The sequence below is a fragment of the Xiphophorus hellerii genome, chromosome 19 (genome assembly GCF_003331165.1).
Source record: "Xiphophorus hellerii strain 12219 chromosome 19, Xiphophorus_hellerii-4.1, whole genome shotgun sequence".
In the NCBI taxonomy this organism is placed as follows: domain Eukaryota; kingdom Metazoa; phylum Chordata; class Actinopteri; order Cyprinodontiformes; family Poeciliidae; genus Xiphophorus; species Xiphophorus hellerii.
In genome coordinates, this window is record NC_045690.1 from 1,228,590 (window position 1) to 1,249,395 (window position 20,806).

The 20,806-nt window shown below is 43.1% G+C and overlaps 2 protein-coding genes across 8 annotated transcripts in view; both read left to right on the forward strand.

Annotated features, from left to right (window-relative positions):
- The first annotated feature begins 496 nt into the window (after nucleotides 1–496).
- Nucleotides 497–12,869, forward strand: LOC116708700 (serine dehydratase-like). Of its 2 annotated transcripts, none has more exons than XM_032546656.1 (9): nucleotides 497–601; nucleotides 9,932–10,094; nucleotides 10,165–10,201; nucleotides 10,262–10,401; nucleotides 10,550–10,638; nucleotides 10,705–10,938; nucleotides 11,214–11,344; nucleotides 11,419–11,505; nucleotides 12,332–12,869. In XM_032546656.1, exons 2-9 carry the CDS (start codon nucleotides 9,948–9,950, stop codon nucleotides 12,433–12,435), a joined length of 969 nt encoding a protein of 322 aa, XP_032402547.1. In that variant the 5' UTR covers nucleotides 497–601; nucleotides 9,932–9,947; the 3' UTR covers nucleotides 12,436–12,869. The 2 variants fall into 2 exon arrangements, with proteins under 2 accessions (XP_032402547.1, XP_032402548.1); XM_032546657.1 differs by lacking the exon at nucleotides 497–601 and adding an exon at nucleotides 987–1,079.
- Nucleotides 12,870–12,999: 130 nt separating this feature from the next.
- LOC116708697 (synaptotagmin-14-like) overlaps nucleotides 13,000–20,806 on the forward strand; it is a 33,906-nt gene continuing 26,099 nt past the window's right edge. For 5 of the 6 annotated variants that reach the window (XM_032546648.1, XM_032546650.1, XM_032546651.1 and 2 more), the window contains exons 1-4: nucleotides 13,000–13,231; nucleotides 14,990–15,037; nucleotides 17,884–18,036; nucleotides 20,436–20,651. In XM_032546648.1, coding sequence (XP_032402539.1) covers nucleotides 13,219–13,231; nucleotides 14,990–15,037; nucleotides 17,884–18,036; nucleotides 20,436–20,651 — 430 coding nt within the window. In that variant the 5' untranslated portion in view covers nucleotides 13,000–13,218. The remainder of the gene's footprint in view (nucleotides 13,232–14,989; nucleotides 15,038–17,883; nucleotides 18,037–20,435; nucleotides 20,652–20,806) is intronic. The other variant, XM_032546649.1, reaches the window with a different exon arrangement.

Below are 20,806 nucleotides of genomic sequence, written 5' to 3' on the forward strand. Positions count from 1 at the left end.
CTGCATTATTAAAGTCAAATGAAAGATTAATAATTGTGTTTAAACCTCTCACTGATTCTCAGACTTTCAGGCTTTGCTTTAGTGTTTTCTGGTTCTCCAACCTCTTTAAGAAACATTCTGAAAAATCATCCAATATTTATGTCAACACAGCGAGAGAGTTAGCCAACTCACGACGGTTAGAAAACGGTTCAGACGATTACTGGACAAATTTCTCTTTATTGCTTTAAATATGAAACGTAAACCAAATTAACATTTCTGTTCATCTGGTTCTGACCAAAAACTAGAGAAAAGGATTACACTTCCTATGAAATATTTTGCATTTTGAAGCAAAACTTCCATCCAGATGTTAATTTTTTTCCAGACAACCATGAGCAGAGTGACACACACACACACACACACACACACACACACACACACACACACACACACACACACACACACACACACACATTTTTCTCTGTATGAAACACTCCTTAATTTGAGATGTGTATGTGTGTGCGTGCGTGCGAGAGGAAGAACATGTAAATCAACTGCGGACTTTAGACGGTCATAAAAGCTCAGCCATCCGCTCTGGGCTCACCTGTCAGCTGCGCCTCAGCAGGTAAGTTTGGATCATTTAAAACTCACTCATTACTACAGAAATCATTTCTGTAGAAATCTTTGCTCCGGTTCTGAAAGCTGAAATATTCGCTTTTATTCATTTGAAGCCTTTAAATCCCGAGAAGGTTCCAGTAGCACATGAAACCTTCAAAATAAAACCACTGCGAATCTGTAAGATTTTAATCTAAACTTATGTCTAGATTTTTACTTTTTTATTATTTGTGGTAATCGTGTTTATCAGAAGTTGACAGACATCGGATAAATATACTTTCAAGTAAAATAATATTTGTATAAAGACATTTTCTTTAATTTGGAAGTCCAACGGAAGTGCTATATTAATTCGGCTACATGTTACGTATTTAGCAAGCTGCTGTTTCCATATTCAACTTTTTAGTCATGTTTCCTTCTGTTAACAGCTTTATTTTCTAAATCATCCTATTACATATTGAACGCCCGTTTATTGCTACTCTTTACCAAACGTAAGTTCACATTTATTGTATCACTGTTTCATAACAGGAAGCTATTTGCTAGCTGTGTATAAATCGTGCATATAAAGGAATATTTTATGGTGTTGATGAAAAGTTTTAGTGCTCTAACTTACTGTTTACTTGGTCAGTTTTAGATAGAGTTGTTTTTGTCCAAGTCTTAGATGGATGCCCCTTCCAAGATGGCGAACTCGTTAACGTGTTCGCCATCTTGGAAGGGGAGATATCACGAGAAGGTGTACTTGGATATCACTGCGGCCCACATACGATAGTCACTTGCGCGACAGCTCAACACGTTACGGCCAAGTTCACCTCCCTGCAGGAGAAGGACCTCGCTGCAGCAAACAGGAAGAGAAGGACCTCGCTGCAGCAAACAGGAAGGGCGGGACGGACCGCTGTCAGTCTCTTACCTTATTTGGTAATGGGGCCATTGCACTCCAGAAGTGAGGGGGGCGCTATTTCCTATATTATCCGCGGTCTCCTGTTTTTTTTTCTTTTGAAATCTGTGATATGTTTCCATCTTTAGGAAGGATTTTCACTCTCAGCATGAATTTGAACTTCTCTCTTTTATTTACTTCAGCGCAGCTCACAGTTTTTAACAGATTCCGTAGTTTTCTGTGAACTTCTAAATCTGCTCCTTAGTCGCATCTTTTCTGGCCTGATACTGCCTCTAGTGGCGTGGGGTGGTAACACAACTAATATAATTACATTACTAAATCAGAATACCACAAAGTCTTTATTATTTACTATTAATTTTGCCATTACTGGCAACGTAAAAGATGAATTGTCTTCTAAAACACCATATTTTTCCATTTTCTTCAGGATGTATAGCTAATTAGGTGACAAACAACACTTTTATACATTATAAATAATATCTATATTTCTCCATCAATTAAGGGAGGAAAAAAAGAAATAAGACATGAAAAACAACATGATCAACTATAATAAAAATACCATTTACAATATATACATAAGAAATTTAATTGAGCAAAAGTCAATAACAAACAAATTAATTAGGTCCACAGAAGAATAACCAGGATTGTTAAACAGATACAAGCAATAATTCACATTTTTATTTTTACTGTGCCATCTTATTCTTTTTGTTGGTAGAGTCTTTTATACAGTATAAGAAAAAATATGGTTCAACTATTTAGTCTTCCAAGGTGGAAATTTGTCTTTGACTCTAAAACGATAAAATAAAACTCTTTCATAGAATCACATTATCAACAATTTGGGCATCAAGTAAAGTACTTAGCATGCTACAGGTAAATGTTATCATTTAGTTTGGCTAGGAATAATTATTGCATTGTCAATAAATGACTTCTAATAGATGTTTTAAAGTTACCAGAGGAAAACAATAAGGCCTTCATGAGCTCAAACTATTACCTACTATTTTACTTGCCATTGAAAGTTTTCTTAAAAGTTTCTCTGTTAGTCTGCATCTCATGTGACCAAACCAGCTGAAAAGATGAAAAGTTAAAACACTCAACAGTTAAAACTTGAGATGAGTTAAAAGTCAAGTTAAAATGTTAAGTTTTAACATTTTAACTCAACAACCTTTAACTAGAGATCATTGAGTCTTAAAAGATAGAGGAACATTTCTTAAAAATATAGCCAGTATTTTCAGCAAAACTGAGCAGACTGTCCAGGAATGACAAGGAATTTAAAATTAGCCAGTTTCAACATGTTGGCCATCGAGTGAAACTGGAATCACTTTCAGGTTTTGTTTATGTCATTTAATTAGCTCTACTTCCTTAAGGAAATGAAAATGTATGTTCTTTAGTGAGGGAATTTATCTTTTACGGTTCCAGTAATGCCAGAATTAATAGTAAACAATAAAGACTTTGTGGTATTCTGATTTAGTAATGTAATTATATTAGTTGTGTTACCACCCTCACACTACTAGAGGCAGTAGCAGGCCCGAAAAGATGTGACTAAGGAGAAGATTTAGAAGTTCATAGAGAGCTGCGAAATTTATTAAGAACTGTGAGCTGCACTGAAGTAAATTTGAGAGAAGTTCAAATACATGCTGAGAGTGAAAATCCTTCCTAAAGATAAAAACATATCACAGATTTCAAAAGAAAATAAAAACGAGAAACCGCGGATAATAGAGGTAATAGCGCCCCCTTCACTTCTGGAGTGCAATGGCCCCATTACCAAATAAGGTAAGAGACTGACAGCGGTCCGTCCCGCCCTTCCTGTTTGCTGAAGCCAGGTCCTTCTCTTTTTTTTCTTTTCTTTTTTTTAGAATAGAATAGAATAGAATTCAACTTTATTGTCATTGCACTGTCACAAGTACAAGCAACGAGATGTAGTTAGCATCTATCCAGAAGTGCTCTACGAGATATAATATTTATTTACAGATGTACAAGACTATGTATGTATGGACTATAAGGGGTTATAGCAAGAGATATAGATATTGTGTATAAATATAAATATGGGAGCTATATGCACAGATTATACAGATTATATAAGAATGTTAGGGAATGGACTATAGATAAATAATGGCAGATAAAATGTACAGGTTGTATGTGTGTGTGAAGAAAACAGTCCGTGATGTGTGTGTGTGTGTGTGAGGATAGTCCATGTGTTATTGTTGTATGAGAGGATAGGGGAGTACAGTCCTTATAGTTTATGTTTTATGTCAGGAGGCGTTCAAAAGCGTGACAGCTGTGGGAAAGAAGCTGTTCCGGTGCCTGGTGGTTCTGGTCCGTAGGCTTCTGTAGCGCCTCCCAGAGGGCAGGAGGGAAAAGAGTGTGTGTGCTGGATGAGTGGAGTCCTTTGTGATTTTCCCGGCCCTTTTCAAACACCGCTTCCTGTAGATGTCCTTGATGGCAGGGAGCGGTGCCCCGGCGATATACTGGGCAGTTTTCACCACCCTCTGCAGCACCTGCCGGTCGGAGACAGAGCAGTTCCCGTACCAAGCTGTAATACAGTTGGTGAGGATGCTCTCAATGGTGCAGCGGTAGAAGTTCCTGAGGATCTCTGAGAACAGGTGGTTCTTCCTCAGGGTCCTCATGAAGAAGAGGCACTGATGCGCCTTCTTAATGAATTTGGAGCAGCTGGTCGTCCAAGTCAGGTCCTCGGAGATGTGGACTCCCAGGAACTTAAAGGTGTCCACACGCTCCACCACTGTCCCCTTAATGTGGATGGGTGGATGTGGGTCAGCGTTCCTCCTGAAGTCCATGATTAGCTCCTTGGTCTTCTCGGTGTTCAGCTGCAGGTTGTTTTTGTCGCACCACTCAGCCAGACGGTCTACCTCCTCCCTGTAAGCGGCCTGGTCATTATCTCTGATAAGGCCGATCACCGTGGTGTCGTCTGCGAACTTGATGATGGCGTTAGAGCCATGGACAGGTCTGCAGTCGTAGGTGAAGAGGGAGTAGAGGAAGGGACTCATCACACAGCCTTGTGGCACTCCGGTGTTTATGATGATGGTGGATGAGAAGTGGTTGTCCAGCCGGACATGTTGAGGTCGACTGGTCAGGAAGTCGAGCAACCAGTTACACATGAGTGGACTGATGCCGAGGTCTGTGAGTTTGGTAATGAGTTGTGATGGGATGACAGTGTTGAATGCTGAACTAAAATCTAAGAACAACAGTCTGGCGTAAGTGTTCTTACTGTCCAGGTGAGAAAGGACAGAGTGCAGTGCTATAGAGACTGCATCCTCTGTGCTCCTGTTCTGCCTGTATGCTAATTGGTGGGGGTCCAGTGTGGGGGGGAGACAGGATCTGAGGTGTGCTAGGACCAGCCGCTCCAAGCACTTGGTAATGATGGGGGTAAGGGCTACAGGGCGGTAGTCACTGAGTCTGGTTGGGCTGGGATTCTTGGGGATTGGGACGATGGAGGTAGACTTGAAGCAGGTCGGTACCACAGCGCGGGCCAGGGACAGGTTGAAGATGTCCGTCAGCACTGCTGCCAGCTCCCCAGAGCACGTTCTGAGGACACGTCCAGGTATGCCATCAGGACCCGCAGCCTTGTGGGATTTAATCCTGCTCAGAGCTGCTCCTACGTCAGTGGGGAGGAAAGTCAGTGGCTGTTGGCCTGGGGTGGTAGCTGCTTTGGTTGCAGTTGTGGTATTCCCTCTCTCAAAACGAGAATAGAAGTTGTTAAGTTCGTTGAGGAAGGAGACATCAGTAGAAGCGGGGGTGGTATTGGGGTTCTTGTAGTCTGTGAGAATCTGAAGGCCTTGCCACATACGTCGGGGGTTGGCGTTAGAAAAATGATCCTCCACCTTACTTTTGTAGTGGTGTTTGGCCTTCTTGATTCCCTTCTTCAGCTGCCCTGGCTGCACTGTACACGGCAGTGAGGATGATCGAGGTGAATCCCCTTGGGAGGTAATAAGGTCTGCATTTGACCATTAAAAACTCCACATTCTGTGAGCAGTGACTCTCGGTAGTAGCAGAGTCTGTGCACCAAGCTTTGTTAATATAAATGCACAAACCTCCGTCTCTGGTCTTGCCGGAGTCACCTGCTGTCCTGACGGCTCGGTGTGTGTGGCGTCCACTTAGCTGGATAGCATTATCCGGGCAGCTGTTGTTTAGCCATGTTTCAGTGAAAAACATGACATTTGAGTCCATAATCCGTCTGTCACTCGTGATGGATAGTCGTAACTCGTCCATTTTATTAGCCAGAGAATGGACATTGGCGAGGAAAATGCTGGGTAAAGGGAGCCGATGTGGTGTTAGCTTTAGCCTAGCTCGCACCCCTCCACGCTTACCCCGCCTTTGTTTACGTTCTCGTCGCGGCCTGAGTACCCTTCCACCCGGCCGGGAGAAGTGAGCAGTCTCCGGTGTTCTGGAGATCTCTGGGATGAGTCGGAGATCGGCGATCATAGAGTCAAAATTGTAGCTCCAAAGGTCCAGAAGTTCGTGTCTGCTGTAGCGCAGCAACGCTGTGCAATTCTGAAAAAAAAGTCCAGTCATGAAAAGATAAAAAACCACTAAAGAGCAGATTCTGGAGAGACGCTGAGCCTCGCGTTCTTCAGCGCCGCCATCTTGGTCAATTTTTATTTATTAAACAAACAGTATACAAAGACTCGTTGAGGCACAAAGAACATTACAACATGGGTAGAAAAAAGAAACTAAACAAGGAGCTAAGACTAAAGACAAGCACATAAACAGTAAGGCAAATGAATAACAATAGAGCAACTAAAGAAAAGTAGACATACTGGCAGTTACTTGTTTTTGCAGAAACATATTTCAAATGTTTCAATGAGGTGTAATACAGTTTAAATTGGTTAAGAAAAAAATCAAAACAAGGAGTAGAACCTCTGCATTTACAGCAGGATTTATGATATTTAACAAGCAAGAAGACAATATTTACCATGTCAGATATTTGACTATCAAGGCCATCAACATAGTATAATATGTGGGTGATGGTTATCTCTGGGATGGCTTCAATTTTAAGGGACAACCAATTTTTAATGTCTCTCCATAGTTTAAAAGAAAAAGGACAGAAAAAAAGAGCTGATTAATGATTCTTCTGGACATTCACTAAAGATACAACATGTTGAATCAAATTTAAATCTTTTGTGCAAAAATTCAGCCACTGGGTAAAAATTGTGAGATTTTGAAGCGAGTCTCTTTAACCTTTGGTGAAATCGGCCATTTTACATACTTGGAGAACAAATTCTCAATTCTAGACAAATTGGTTATCAACAAGATATTATTATTGTAATCATTAAATAATTTAGATTTGAAGGCAGTCACAAGCAGAACATTATTGCACATTCTATCAGTCACTATATTCTCCAATTTTCAGTTTGGGTAAAGATGAAATAACATTTGAATATCTGAAGGTGTTTTGGATGAGATGGATCAGAGCTACAGGAATAGATTTACATACTTTTAGATATTCATTACAAGTACAGTTCAGATTAAATTTATTGGTAAAATCTCTATAATTTAACAAAACACCATTAAGTACTATCCATACTATCCAATAAGTCAGTTACAAATAAAATACCTTTTTCATACCAGTCAGTTTTAAACATAGATTTTCTATTTATTAATATTGATCTGTAATTCCACACTATGGATCCATGTGGGGCAAAATTGTGGGTAAATATCATTTTCCTAAAATGTTTGTGAAAATTAGACAGTGCAATATTAATCTTGGTTAATTCAAAATCACATTTAAGCAAGAAATCCAAGCCACCGAGTTTATTAAATATAGATTTAGGGATATGAAAGCACATTGAGTTGGAATGAGACAAATAGTTTTTCAGCCAATTTATTCTAAATGAACCAATCAGAGCCTTGAGGTCCTTCTCGTTACGGCGCCCCCATTTACGTGCTGTTTTCAAAATAAAAGCGCACATCCGGTTCATGTTTGATCTAATGCAAGTAGATTTCCAGCGGCTTCAAATTTAGACTTTGTATTTATACAGTTGCAAAAGGAAATGATGTATGTGAAAAAATTGGGGACATTAAGGAATCCTCTGTTTCCAGCAACTTCTCTCACTTCTGGGTGACAGAGAGGTATGGAGCTAAAACTGTCTCATAATTCACAAATGCACAGCACGAGATTCACACTTATATATCTTGATTTACAAGCTGTTTCCGGCCTGTGAGTTTCGCTGCATTCCCCTCAGCGTCTCAATCAACAAATGTCTTTTTTTAAAATAAATGGTCTATCTGATTGGATGATCAGCAACCAATGGGATAGCTTCCTAGTTTCACCCAATCATATGAACGAAGCCCCACGTTAGTGTGACCTATGTTTCAGCCAATCACATTAACCCATTCCAACAGCGCCGTAGCGATGACGAAGCACCGACAGTTTGACCTCAGCCTGGGACAGAGGAGCCGTAAGTGAAATATCTATCCAATGTATTTAGCTATTTATCCCCAAGTTATAATTATTAATCTTAATCAATTTAATTGTGCAACTATCATCACAAGCTAGCGATCTAAGTGAGTAAGCTGTGCTACCGAGCTATGCTAGCGCTTCTGCATGCTAATAGCGTCAGGCTAGCGTCTTTTTATATATAGTTGAATTTTTTCAAGATAATAGCCTTTGTATATTATGAATTCTTATAAACCCCTAGTCCTTAATTGATTAATTATCATAGCAATGTAATAATTCACTTAAGTCTTGCTTTTCAGAAACACAAAGTGACGTTTTTATTTTATTTATCCTACAAGGCTGAAGATGTTTTGCCAAAATATGCTACGCCTCGCGCTCTTTCTGTAAATATTCTCCCCTGGAAATATAATATAAAAAGTTTTGATTGGTAGTTCAGTGATGGGTGCATTTGTGAATTAAGAGACAGTTTTAGCTCCGTAGAGGGAGCTAGAACACAACCAGCAAATGTCATCCACATCTGATGTTTAATTTCAAAATAGAAGCCTATTAAAATTAGAAGTGTAGACTTACCAACCTGGAGGGAGGGTTGCAAAAATAAAAACGTGCTCTTTTAATGGGCTTTTGACATTTGTTGTGTTCTAGACAAATGTCTAGAACACAAGAAATGAGAGAAGTGACTTCTCTCATTTCTCTGTCACAGAGAAATGAGAGAAGTCACTTTTTCAACAATGTGTATGTCTACTTTTGAAAAATAAAAATCAAATCGTGTTCCTTTGGTCGGCTCTTATTTTGAAATACACATCAGCTCCAGGCCATTTACTGGGTGTCTTCTAGAAGTGTCTTAATGTCAACCTGAAGCGAGAGAAGTCGCTGGTAACGCATCGTTTAACGTCACCATTTTTATTGAGGTTTCATATATATGGTTTACATTTTCTTTTCACAGAATATATTTGAATTTATTTTCAGATACATAATTTCCTTTTGCAACTGCATAAATGAAAAGTCTAAATGTGAAGCTGGTGTTAATTTACTTGCAGTAGATCAAACTGGATGTGAGCTTTTACTCTGAAAGGAACTGGTAAATGACGGTACCGTGATCGAGTCCCGTCTGGCTTTACCGCAGTGAGATATCGGAGATTTCTGCTTTTTGGTCAAAATTGTTTTATTCAGAAATGTAGTTTATGTAAAATGTTAGCCATGATGATGGTCTAACATGAAACAGTGACCATCTATGAAATGAGAATTATGCTACGCACAGAAACACATTGTATGTTTTTCAGTCCAGATATTCCTTTATTTAATCAGGTAAACCCCGTTCAGATCTAGATCTCATTTTCAAGAGGGACCTGGGCAAAAAATTTGCAATACATAGCAACCTGGTTACAAGATAAAAACAATTAATACATATGCACAAGTATAAAACAATAAAAACAATTTAAAAACAATGACACCTTTTCGTAGAATCTTGTTGCCTATCTTTAAGAACGGCTCAAAATAAGTCCAGTGAAATCATTTCCGACATCTTAAGTTCAGACTGCAACTGATTCCAGGCTGTGGGGCAAAACACTGAATGCCTGTTTCACTGCTTCAGTTCAAAACGTGGAACATGCAGAAGAATAAAGTTATTGGAGCGAAGAGAACGAGAACCGACAGTTCTATGTAGGAGAGTGGATAAATATGCTGGGGTTAGACCGAGTAAAGATTTATACATCAGGATCATTAAATGATTGTTTCTCCGTTCACTTAAAGGAGCCAATCAGCTTTTGCGTACAAATCACAATGATGTGTCAGACGTCTACTACCGGTTATAAATCTTAAAGCGCAATGATACACAGTGTATGAATAATGCAGGGAGTGTGGGAATGTGCTCTGGCTCGTACGAGGCCCTGTTGACCGGTGAACCTTTCTAGTTCTGTGGCCTCTTGGTGACCCCTAGAGGGGTCAGGGTCACACCCTGGGGTCTGGACGAGCCTGTAGGCCCTAACTGGGTTATGAAGGTGAAATCTTCATTCAGAATCTAAACATTATTTCCGTCTCAGACTCATCTTGCGCACCATGCCGGAGCATTTCCATGTGAACACGCCGCTGCTGGAGAGCGTCAGCATGTCCAAGATGGCGGGCACCGCCGTCTACCTGAAGATGGAGAACTGCCAGCCGTCCGGCTCCTTTAAGATCCGCGGCGTAGGACACCTCTGTCAGCAGGTGGGGGCGCCGTCACTCTGTCTGGACCTGCTCTGCCTGTCTGCTGCTGACGCTCCGTGTGTTGTTGCAGCTCGCCAGCCGCTCCAGGGGAGTCGTGTGTTCTTCAGGTAACCTCTGACCCCGCCTCGTCATGCTAACGGGCGTCATGGTAACGGCCGTCTCTACAGGTGGGAACGCCGGGATGGCCGCGGCCTACGTGGCGCGGAAGATGGGGCTGTCGGCGACCGTGGTGGTGCCGTCCTCCACCCCCCCGCTGGTGGTCCGAAGGCTGCAGGAGCAGGGCGCCGCCGTCAAGGTCGCCGGGAAGGTCAGAGCCGTCCTGCGCCACATCCTCTGGGTTCTGACCGAGGACTAGATTCCTTCCGGTTTGTCTCTGCCAGAAGTGCGTCAGGTGGCGCCGTCCAGCTGTTCCCCTGACCTCTGACCCCAGGATGCTTGTTGTCTCTGACCGTCAGGTTTGGGACGACGCCAACGCCGAAGCTCTGAGGCTGGCGGAGACAGAGCAGCTGACCTTTGTTCCTCCGTTTGATCACCCTCTGCTGTGGTAGGTACCCCCTGGACCCTGACCTCTGACCCCTGCTCAGACCCAGCATGTCCCCCGTTTCTCCAGGGAGGGCCACGCCTCGGTGGTGGCGGAGGCGGCGGCCGCCCTGGGCCCCGGGGCCCGGCCCGGCGCCGTGCTGCTGTCGGTGGGAGGCGGGGGCCTGCTGTGCGGCGTCGTCCACGGCCTGAAGGACGCCGGCTGGGCGGACGTGCCCATCATCGCCATGGAAACGGTGGGGGCCGACTGCTTCAACGCCGCCATCAAGGCGGGGGAGCTGGTGACTCTGGATGACATCACCAGGTTGGTCCAGCTCTGATCCCATTGGCTGCTTCCGATTGGCCGATCGCGCAGGCCTGGTCGTCGTTGTCGACTCGGTTGCCATGACAATGTACAGAGAAGCTTAAAAGTTTATCTGAAATCTCTGCAAAGATTTTAGTTTTTTCCTGGTCCAACAGAACCAGCCGTCTGAATTATTATTTAAGAAAAAACAGAACCGTTACTTTAAGAAACACGACTCCTTCACACTCATGTCTCTGTGTCCCCTGGTGTCCCCTCCTGTCTGCCTCCGTCCCCAGCGAGGCCAAGTGTCTGGGTGCGAAGACGGTCTGCCGCAGAGCCTTTGAGCTGAGCCTGAGCGGCGAGGCGACCATCATCTCTGAGCTGGTGACGGACCAGGAGGCGCTGAGGGCCGTCCAGATGTTCCTGGGTCAGTGGCTTCCTGCCACACACATCCGGCTCCGGCTCCGGTTCTGAAGGACGTGTGTTGGTTCTGTGTTCCAGATGAGGAGCGGGTTCTGGTGGAGATGGCGTGTGGAGCAGCGCTGGCCGCCGTCTACAGCGGCCTGATCCCCAGACTGCAGGCCCAAGGCATTATTATTACTATTATTATTATTATTTGTTTTTTTTTAATATCCTTTTTAGCTTCTGTTTTTGTTCTTTTTTTAAATTTTTTTTTAAAGGTTTTGTTGGCTCTAGTGGCCTTTATTTGAAAGTAGTGTGACAGGAAACAGGGTAATCAGAGAGGGGGAAGACATGCCGCAAATGTCGCCAGGCCGGGAATCGAACCTACGACCACCGCTACAAGGACTAAGGCCTCAACGTGGGTCATGCTTTGTGCCTGCGCCACCACAGCACCCCTAGCTTCTGTTTTTGTTCTTTTTTATATTTTATTTCTTTATTTTATAGTTTCTAATATATTTATTTTAAATTTTTGTTCCTGTATTTATTTTTTTCTACGTGTTTTCTTTATTTTGTGTATATTTTATTCCTCAAAAATGTTCTTTGTTTATTTTATCATTTATCTTAATGAATTTAATTTTTTATCTCATATATATCTTGTTTTTAAATTGTTCATGTGTTTTTAGTTTTTATTACGTTTTTATTAGATGTGTTTATTTTTTTAATTTATGTTTACATTTTAATTTAGACTTTTAATTTTTTTGTTCATGTTTTTTATTTTTACGTCTTTATTTGTTTCATTTTTGTTGTTGTGTTAAGATTGAATTATTACTCATTTATCAAAGAAAACACATACAGTATATTTGCACATATTATTAATCTATAGAAGGTCTTTTATTATTCCTGTTTGACTCACAAACGTTTGGCTGTAAAGAAGCTGAGGACCGAACCGGAGCAGAACCTTCATCATGTCTTCAGAACCTCACCTGTGACATTAATCTGGTTTGTTTTTCAGGCCGTCTGCCGACTCCCTTGCGCCCCCTGCTGGTGATCGTGTGCGGCGGCAGCAGCATCAACATGGAGCAGCTGATCAGCCTCCAGCAGAAGCTGCAGAGCTAAAGCAGTGCATTCTGGGAAATTGTGCCGCCAGTCTCATTGCTGATCATAAAGTTTAATTATTGCTGATTTTCATGAGTGAAGAATCTCAGCCTGCAGTTGACCTTCTCATCACATGGTGGTGCTGTAGAGTCTGGTAGGAAACGAACTGTCTGCAGACGGAGGAGCTAATGCGGCCGGTTTCTATGACAACAGGAAGGAGACGCTCTGATGAGGCCGTCAGCGGCTATAAATAGGAAGTCAGCAGGAGAAGCTGTGGCTGAAATGTTCTGGTTCTGGAACATCAGAACCAGAATGTTGACTCCATGTTGTCCCGCGGGACCAGCCCGGAGGAGGAGCAGGGAACGGGTCAAGTTAGGCTAACGGAAATCAGCTTCATCCTACCTGTGTTTATCAATGAATTTATTAAAAGACAATAAACAGTTCAGCGCTTTTGGCTCATAGAGGTTTATTTTCTACACTCACATCATCAGTTAGAAAGCTAAAGATTTAGTTTAATACCTAGAAATATAGCTTGAAACTAAAAAGTTAGCTTTGAGCTACATATAGCTATTCATTAGACACACTAAATATTTAGCTTGCTAACTAAATATGTAGGTTGAAACTGTGATACAAATGAAAGAGTAACAGTGAATATATTTTTCTGGTATAAAAGGCTAATGTTGCTAATGGATCCCATAGAAATGTGTCACATAGAGCTGCAGCTAAGCAGCCTTTAGCTTCGAAACATTATTCTAAAATCAGTTCTCCTTAGCGCCCCCTGTGGTTGGAGCCAGCCAGAACATCATGGCGATTGATGGTAAGTAGGCCAATAACGGCTCTGCTCTCCGCGGTAATTAACTCCGTCTGGGTTACCAGTTATGGTTCTGGTCCGGGCGGGCTGTGTCTCCCATCAGGACGGCAGCACCTGTTCGGTTCGGACAGCTGTCCTGTTAGAGGAAAGCAGTGATTCTCCATGTTTGTACCGGTGGCTCTGATCGGAAACCCCCTTCCTGTTTGAACGCGGTTTTCTTGCTTATTACCCGCTAAAGCGGCGGTTCTGCGGCTCGGTTCGGAGCCCCGAACCTCCGGCTGGTGTTGCCGGAGTCGGAGAGAGGAGCAGCTGGCTGCAGGAAGCGGAGCAAGAAGCTCCGAAACTTGGAGATGGCCGTTTCCCGCGCCGCTTTTCCCTCCGCGCTGACTGGCAGGCTACGACCTACACGGTTCTGGTTCTGATCAGCCCGGTTCTGGTGCTGACCTGCCCGATTCTGGAGGAATGTGGGTCATATTCAGAGTTTCATGTGGAGGAGGAACTCGGTTCCGGTCCAATAGAACCTCCAGAGAATTTTTATGATGCTGCTGAAATAATCCAACACGTAATCTGGTTTCATGTATTTAGTGTAGAGGAAACTGGGACCAGTGGAGGAAACTAGACCTAAACTGGGAATCAGAAAGGATTTCTGATTTTAAGGGGAAGTGACGTTATAGCCAGTTTTCACAGAGAAGCTCCTTAACATTTGGGATAATTTATGATTTTAGGGTCTTCAGATGCTGCTTTCATTCATATTTATTTGACAAACCAGAACAAAGTTATTTTACTGAGGAAATCTGAAAAGTGTGGCATGCATTTTTATTCAGTCTCCGTTGTTCTGATGCCACCAAATAAAATCCCCCAGTCAGAACCAGTGGAGTTAAATTCAGACTGAAAAGGTTCAACAAAACACTGCAAGGTGGAAAAAACTGTCTCCTCTTCCTCCTCTTCCTCTTCCTCCGTCCAGAGAAACGGTGAAAAGCTTCAACAGGAAACCAGACTGTTTTCATGGATTCCATGGTTACTTGATAGAGGCGCTATCTGAACTTTACCTGAAAGTTTACAAAAAGGCCGAGTAAATTAAGGCTTTAGCATTTACCTGGAACAATGATTTAGAGGAAGCTAAGTGCGCTAAACGACGAATTAGCTCCACTATGAGCTGAGGATCCGACAGATGGAATAATCTGCATTCAGCATAGCAGCATTGAGGACAGACTGGGAGACAGACTGAGGGACATGAGGACGGTCAGCCTGAAACCAGAGGTCACAGCTTCGGTGCGAAGGTCAGCAGGCTTTGAAAGAACGAGGCTGTGAAGCAGGAAGTGACATCACTGTTCAGTGAGAGACAGCAGGTTGAGCGCTTTGACTTCAATCTGTAGACAATAATCAGCCAATTGATCACATGACCACCTCATCTACTTCCTGTTCAGCCACATTTAACCCTTTACTACCGCTGCTGGTTTTCACGGCGAGTCTCTGATGGGTTGCTGTAAAACGTGGGACGGATCCAGCCTGGCCGTCGGGTCGGCCCGCTGAGTCGCTCTGCTTGTTTGCTTTAGATGCAGCAGCTTCAGTGTCTGAGGGAATATATCTGGTCTAGTCAAAGTAAAAGTGATTGCTAGTCTGAGGCTGCAGAGAGCAGGAGAGCCTGAGGAGGAAGAGGATGCTGAGCTTCCTCCTACACAAAACTGCTGCTTTTGTGTTTACTGGTTCTGGTTCTGGTCCTGGTTCTGGTTCTGGTCTCATCCTCCCTCCTTGTCTCTCCAGGTGGAGATCGTCACTGTGGAGTTCATGAACTGATCTGCATCAGAAAAGGTAGAGGAGTCTCCTGCAGCCCATCACATGTCCCCCGTCCCCATGTCCTCTGCCTGCTGTCCCCCATATCCACCCGTCCACATGTCCCCATGTCCTCTGTCCCCATGTCCTCTGCCTGCTGTCCATCATGTCCCCCGTCCACATGTCCCCTGTCCACATGTCCTCTGCCTGCTGTAATGTCTCGTCGTGTCGTCTCGTTCAACCGTCTGAAGGATCTGGATGGACACTCAAACTTCACGTCTAATTCAGTCAAACTAAGAAGTGAAGCAGCTTCAGTCAGAGGCGCGTTCAGCCGCTGCGACGCTGTGATCAGCTGGAGAACGGGTTCAGAGTTTAGCTGTGTCCCAATTCAAGGTCTGCATCCTTGGAAGGACCCGGTCTACGTAGACCGGGTCCTTCGCAGACCCTGAATAAACTGAGACCGGAAGAGAGAAGCAGTGAACAGGTGTAGCCTCCTCCTACTGTACCGCCCCCCCCCCCCCCCTCAGCGTAACTCATGTTGCCTAGCAACCGTGACAGCGTGAAGCAGAGAGCGGCGAAGAAAAACAGCAACGGAGCTGAAGTTTGTCTTTCAGTCATGTGTTACTGATTCCTGTATTATTCTTCACCTTTATAGTAAAGTCTGTTCATAGGAAAAAATGAATCTGTTAGTTTGATTCTAAATGTTCTAACATGTATAGCACATTTCTACCAGGAATAAATATAAGCAAATTATTCATTTTCAAATATAATAGTCTCTGAATCTCGGATAAACCATTAGAGTTAAATAAAACTAGCATGTTTGAAGGCTTAACTTTAATCAATCAAACCGATTGGATCAGGAATAAATTCAATAGTAAACCAAACATTTTACAGCTAAATGTTAAATGTCTGAATAATATCTGTGTTTAATTTCCAGTCACTGGGGAAACTAGCCGCAGTTTTTCTAACCATGTTCTGCTCCGGTAAACCCAACCTGGGATTGTTTTGCAATGGGCAATTTTAAGTGGCAATGCAGTTCTTAATTAATTTAGAATTATTTTTATATTTATGAATGAAATTGTGTACAGCATTGGCTTTATTTACTTGAAGAGTATTTTGTAGTTCAGTACAAAATTGTGTATATGTGCAAAATATTTGTATAAATAATGTGTTAGTCTGGTCCTGGTCCTGAGCCTGAATTACTCTTGTTGCTGTTTTTTGAAGTTTGATTAGTGACTGTTGTGTTTTGTCATTAATTTCCCAAATTTCTCTGGAGTCACTAAAATAAGGTCAAACTGAAGAACAGCACAGGATGTTTGGGTCAGGCTGGTTCTGTGAACAGAAAGGTGTTTGGTACTGAAACTATGACAGACTCACTTCATGAACTGTGAACTGAAATATTAAAACCCGACTCATCATGTCCACTTTTCCATAGATGGACATTCTTTCTTGTTTAAAGACAAAAGGCCAACAGCTGCATAACGTTCAGATAAAAATAAGAAATTTCTACGTATGATTTTCAAATAAAGTTCAGATTAATGACTCATTTCCACTAGTCATTAACCTGAACTTGTACCTTCTACCAGATGTTGGCAGCTATGATGTAATCTCGAGATTCTGTTTCAAACTGAGTTTATATACCTAGAAAAAACTAAAAGTTTCTCTAATTTTACTCTTTATAAGTATATGAACATTGTTCTTTTATTCTATAAATTACTGACAACATGTTTCTTAATTTTGTTTGTGAATGTATGTAAATAAGCAGTTAGATTTAGAAAACCCCACCAACGAATATCTTCTCCTGGGTTTTAGCCCAGCTGGGGGCTCAGCCCCCCTAAAGGTCAGATCCTAGAATCGCCCCTGCCAGCTCCTTAAAATCTTACATTTAAATGTTAATTTAAAATCTTTTAATTTATGTTGAAACAAATTAAATCAAATTTAGCAGCATTGATAATCTCAATAAATAAATGTTACATTTATATATCTGTGTTAAAATATCAGCCTTTCTGGCCCCTGAATCCCTGGGGGCCCGATGGAGCCGCTGACTTCATTTGGATTAAACAGAAGTGCAAATAATTCATATTCATCTTAATTGTATTTTTTGATTTGTTGTTTTTCAGACCAGTTGTGGGTTTAAATATCGTTTCACTGCCATGTTTTCCTGTAACATGTAATTACCCAGTAATGTTTTTACTTTTCCTGTCAACTTGACATGTTTTAATATAAAAACCCGGCGGACGCTTCGGCGCCGCCCAGCGGACGCCTCGGCGCCGCCCAGCGGACGCCCAGCGGACGCCTCGGCGCCGCCCAGCGGACGCCCAGCGGACGCCTTGGCGCCGCCCAGCGGACGCCCCGGTGGACGCCCCGGTGGACGCTTCGGCGCCGCCCCGGCGGACGCCCAGTGGACGCCTCGGCGCCGCCCAGCAGACGCCCAGCGGACGCCCAGCGGACGCCCAGCAGACGCCCAGCGGACGCCCAGCGGACGCCTCGGCGCCGCCCAGAGGACTGAGCAGGTTTACTGGGGGAAACTCTGGAAGCTCAATGTTCCTCTTCAGTCTGATTCTGGTCCGGTCCGCTTTAGTTCAGAGTCGAATAGGCAAATCTGCGGAATCGTTTGAACTGAATGTTTGTTCGGACCGGACTGATCGGGAAGGAGCCGGACTGGTTCTGTTGGACTCAGTGATTATAATTTGAACAGATTAAATCTGATTTTCTGAGTAGATTAATTAGACCGTCCGGTTTTGGCTCTGATCCGACTTGAACCTGAATGATGCTGAACCCGTTGCCATGGTAACCATTAGGCAGCGTCCGTCTCTGCTGATGGTCAGGCGTATGTAAAGCTGTCGCCCGTACGTTCCTGAGGTTCTGTTTGTGTCCCGGTCCAGTTTCTCCGGAGGTTCTGGGCTTCCTGACGGCCATCGCTCTCTTCATCATCCTCATGACCTTCCTCTTCTGGTTCCTCAACAACAAGCTGGTTCTGCAGAACCCGGCCAGCCTGCAATGCCTCGACGATTTCAGGAAGAACCCGCAGCCGCAAGGTGAGTCCTGAAGCAGGTCTTCCTTCCACTCAATGTTCCACTGACTGAACCAGTTCTTTACTGAACCAGTTCATAGTGAATCAGTTCTTTACTGAACCAGTTCTTTACTGAACCAGTTCTTTACTGAATCAGTTCTTTACTGAATTAGTTCTTTACTGAATCAGTTCTTTACTGAACCAGTTCTTTACTGAACCAGTTCTTTACTGAATTAGTTCTTTACTGAACCAGTTCATAGTGAATCAGTTCTTTACTGAATCAGTTCTTTACTGAACCAGTTCTTTACTGAATTAGTTCTTTACTCAACCAGTTCTTTACTGAATTAGTTCTTTACTAAATCAGTTCTTTACTGAACCAGTTCTTTACTGAACCAGTTCTTTACTGAACCAGTTCTTTACTGAACCAGTTCTGTACTGAATCAGTTCTTTACTGAACCAGTTCTGTACTGAATCAGTTCTTTACTGAATCAGTTCTTTACTGAACCAGTTCTTTTCTGAATCAGTTCTTTACTGAACCAGTTCTGTACTGAATTAGTTCTTTACTGAACCAGTTCTTTACTGAACCAGTTCTTTACTGAACCAGTTCTTTACTGAATCAGTTCTTTACTGAATCATTTCTTTACTGAACCAGTTCTCTACTGAACCAGTTCTTTACTGAATCAGTTCTTTACTGAATCAGTTCTTTACTGAACCAGTTCTTTACTGAACCAGTTCTTTACTGAATCAGTTCTTTACTGAATCATTTCTTTACTGAACCAGTTCTCTACTGAATCAGTTCTTTACTGAATCAGTTCTTTACTGAATCATTTCTTTACTGAACCAGTTCTCTACTGAACCAGTTCTTTAGTGATCCAGTTCTTTGCTGAACCAGTTCTTTTCTGAATCAGTTCTTTACTGAACCAGTTCTTTACTGAACCAGTTCTTTACTGAACCAGTTCTTTTCTGAATCAGTTCTTTACTGAACCAGTTCTGTACTGAATTAGTTCTTTACTGAACCAGTTCTTTACTGAACCAGTTCTTTACTGAACCAGTTCTTTACTGAATCAGTTCTTTACTGAATCATTTCTTTACTGAACCAGTTCTCTACTGAACCAGTTCTTTACTGAATCAGTTCTTTACTGAATCAGTTCTTTACTGAACCAGTTCTTTACTGAACCAGTTCTTTACTGAATCAGTTCTTTACTGAATCATTTCTTTACTGAACCAGTTCTCTACTGAATCAGTTCTTTACTGAATCAGTTCTTTACTGAATCATTTCTTTACTGAACCAGTTCTCTACTGAACCAGTTCTTTAGTGATCCAGTTCTTTGCTGAACCAGTTCTTTTCTGAATCAGTTCTTTACTGAACCAGTTCTTTACTGAACCAGTTCTTTACTGAACCAGTTCTTTTCTGAACCAGTTCTTTACTGAACCAGTTCTTTACTGAACCAGTTCTTTTCTGAACCAGTTCTTTACTGAACCAGTTCTTTTCTGAACCAGTTCTTTACTGAACCAGTTCTTTACTGAACCAGTTCTTTTCTGAACCAGTTCTTTACTGAACCAGTTCTTTACTGAACCAGTTCTTTTCTGAACCAGTTCTTTACTGAACCAGTTCTTTTCTGAACCAGTTCTTTACTGAACCAGTTCTTTACTGAACCAGTTCTTTTCTGAACCAGTTCTTTACTGAACCAGTTCTTTACTGAACCGGTTCGTTGTTCAGATGAATCGGTTCGCTGTCTGGTGTTTTGGATTTCTGGAATCATTTTTAACTTCTGATTTCCTCTGATCCAAACCGGCTCATATGTTTACATACAGTGAGCTGAGTCCTTACAGAAGTTTGTCTGTCTGGTTAGTTCTGGTGACCGGTATCTGCCAGGAGGTTCTGGTAGCAGAACTCACTGGTTGGAACAGAACCAGAACCAGAGCCAGCAGGGAGGCTCTTCTGCCCCCTGCTGGTCGGAAGCTGCAACTACAGCACTTCCTGAAAATGTCAACCTAGTCATGAATCTCTTTCATTTCTCAGTGAGACTACCGGCATCACAGTGGATGAATCAGACCTGCTGGTAACCATGGCGACAGCTTCATGTTTCATGTCCAGCTTGATGGATGTTTCTGTTTCGTGCGTCAGGCTTTACTGACTGCTGCTCTTCCCAGCCAGCCATTGTTCGTGTTTCCATAAATATTCTTCTGTTGTGTAACGCCGTGTTGCATAATGTCGCCCATTATGAGCCCATCGCTATGGCAACGGCTTTATTCCCAGTTATTCCCTCAAAAACTCCCAGATCCTCACAAGTAGCAGGTACTGCTACTGGGATACTGCCAGATCCTGCTAAACAGTCCGTTAAACAGTCTGGTTCTGGTTCTGGTCCGGTTCTGGTTCTGGGTTCCGGTTCCACAGTCCTGAAGCCTCCTGTCTGTCCCCAGCAGAAACGGCGTCCTGCGGCGGCGGCGACTCTTCGGACAGCGACGGCGAGCTGCTGGGTCGGTACCAGGAGGCGGTGGGCCGCTCCCAGGGCCTCAGAGGAGCAGCGGGGGCCGCAGGCGGCGCCAGGCCCCGGGGGGGCTTCAGGTGGGAGAGCCGGCAGAACTACAGAGCCCTGACCGGAGACGGCTACAGCAGCGAGGCCTCGGCAGATGATGGTACCATGTTACCATGGCAACACACTGGATGGATGGATGATGGATGGATGGATGATGGCCTGCTAGAGAAAAAGAAGCTAAACACTTAGCTAGCCCCCGATTGAGGCTCGCTAGGCCTGCTGCAGGGGATCAGTGACTGGATCTGTTTAAACAAA

What these genes read in the sequence shown, in the direction of transcription:
- LOC116708700 (XM_032546656.1), top strand. Translation starts at nt 9,948, where the DNA reads ATGCCGGAGCATTTCCATGTGAACACGCCGCTGCTGGAGAGCGTCAGC. An exon ending in TTTGATCACCCTCTGCTGTG is followed by an intron (nt 10,639 to 10,704) that starts GTAGGTACCCCC and finishes CCGTTTCTCCAG; the next exon opens with GGAGGGCCACGCCTCGGTGG. An exon ending in ACTCTGGATGACATCACCAG is followed by an intron (nt 10,939 to 11,213) that starts GTTGGTCCAGCT and finishes CTCCGTCCCCAG; the next exon opens with CGAGGCCAAGTGTCTGGGTG.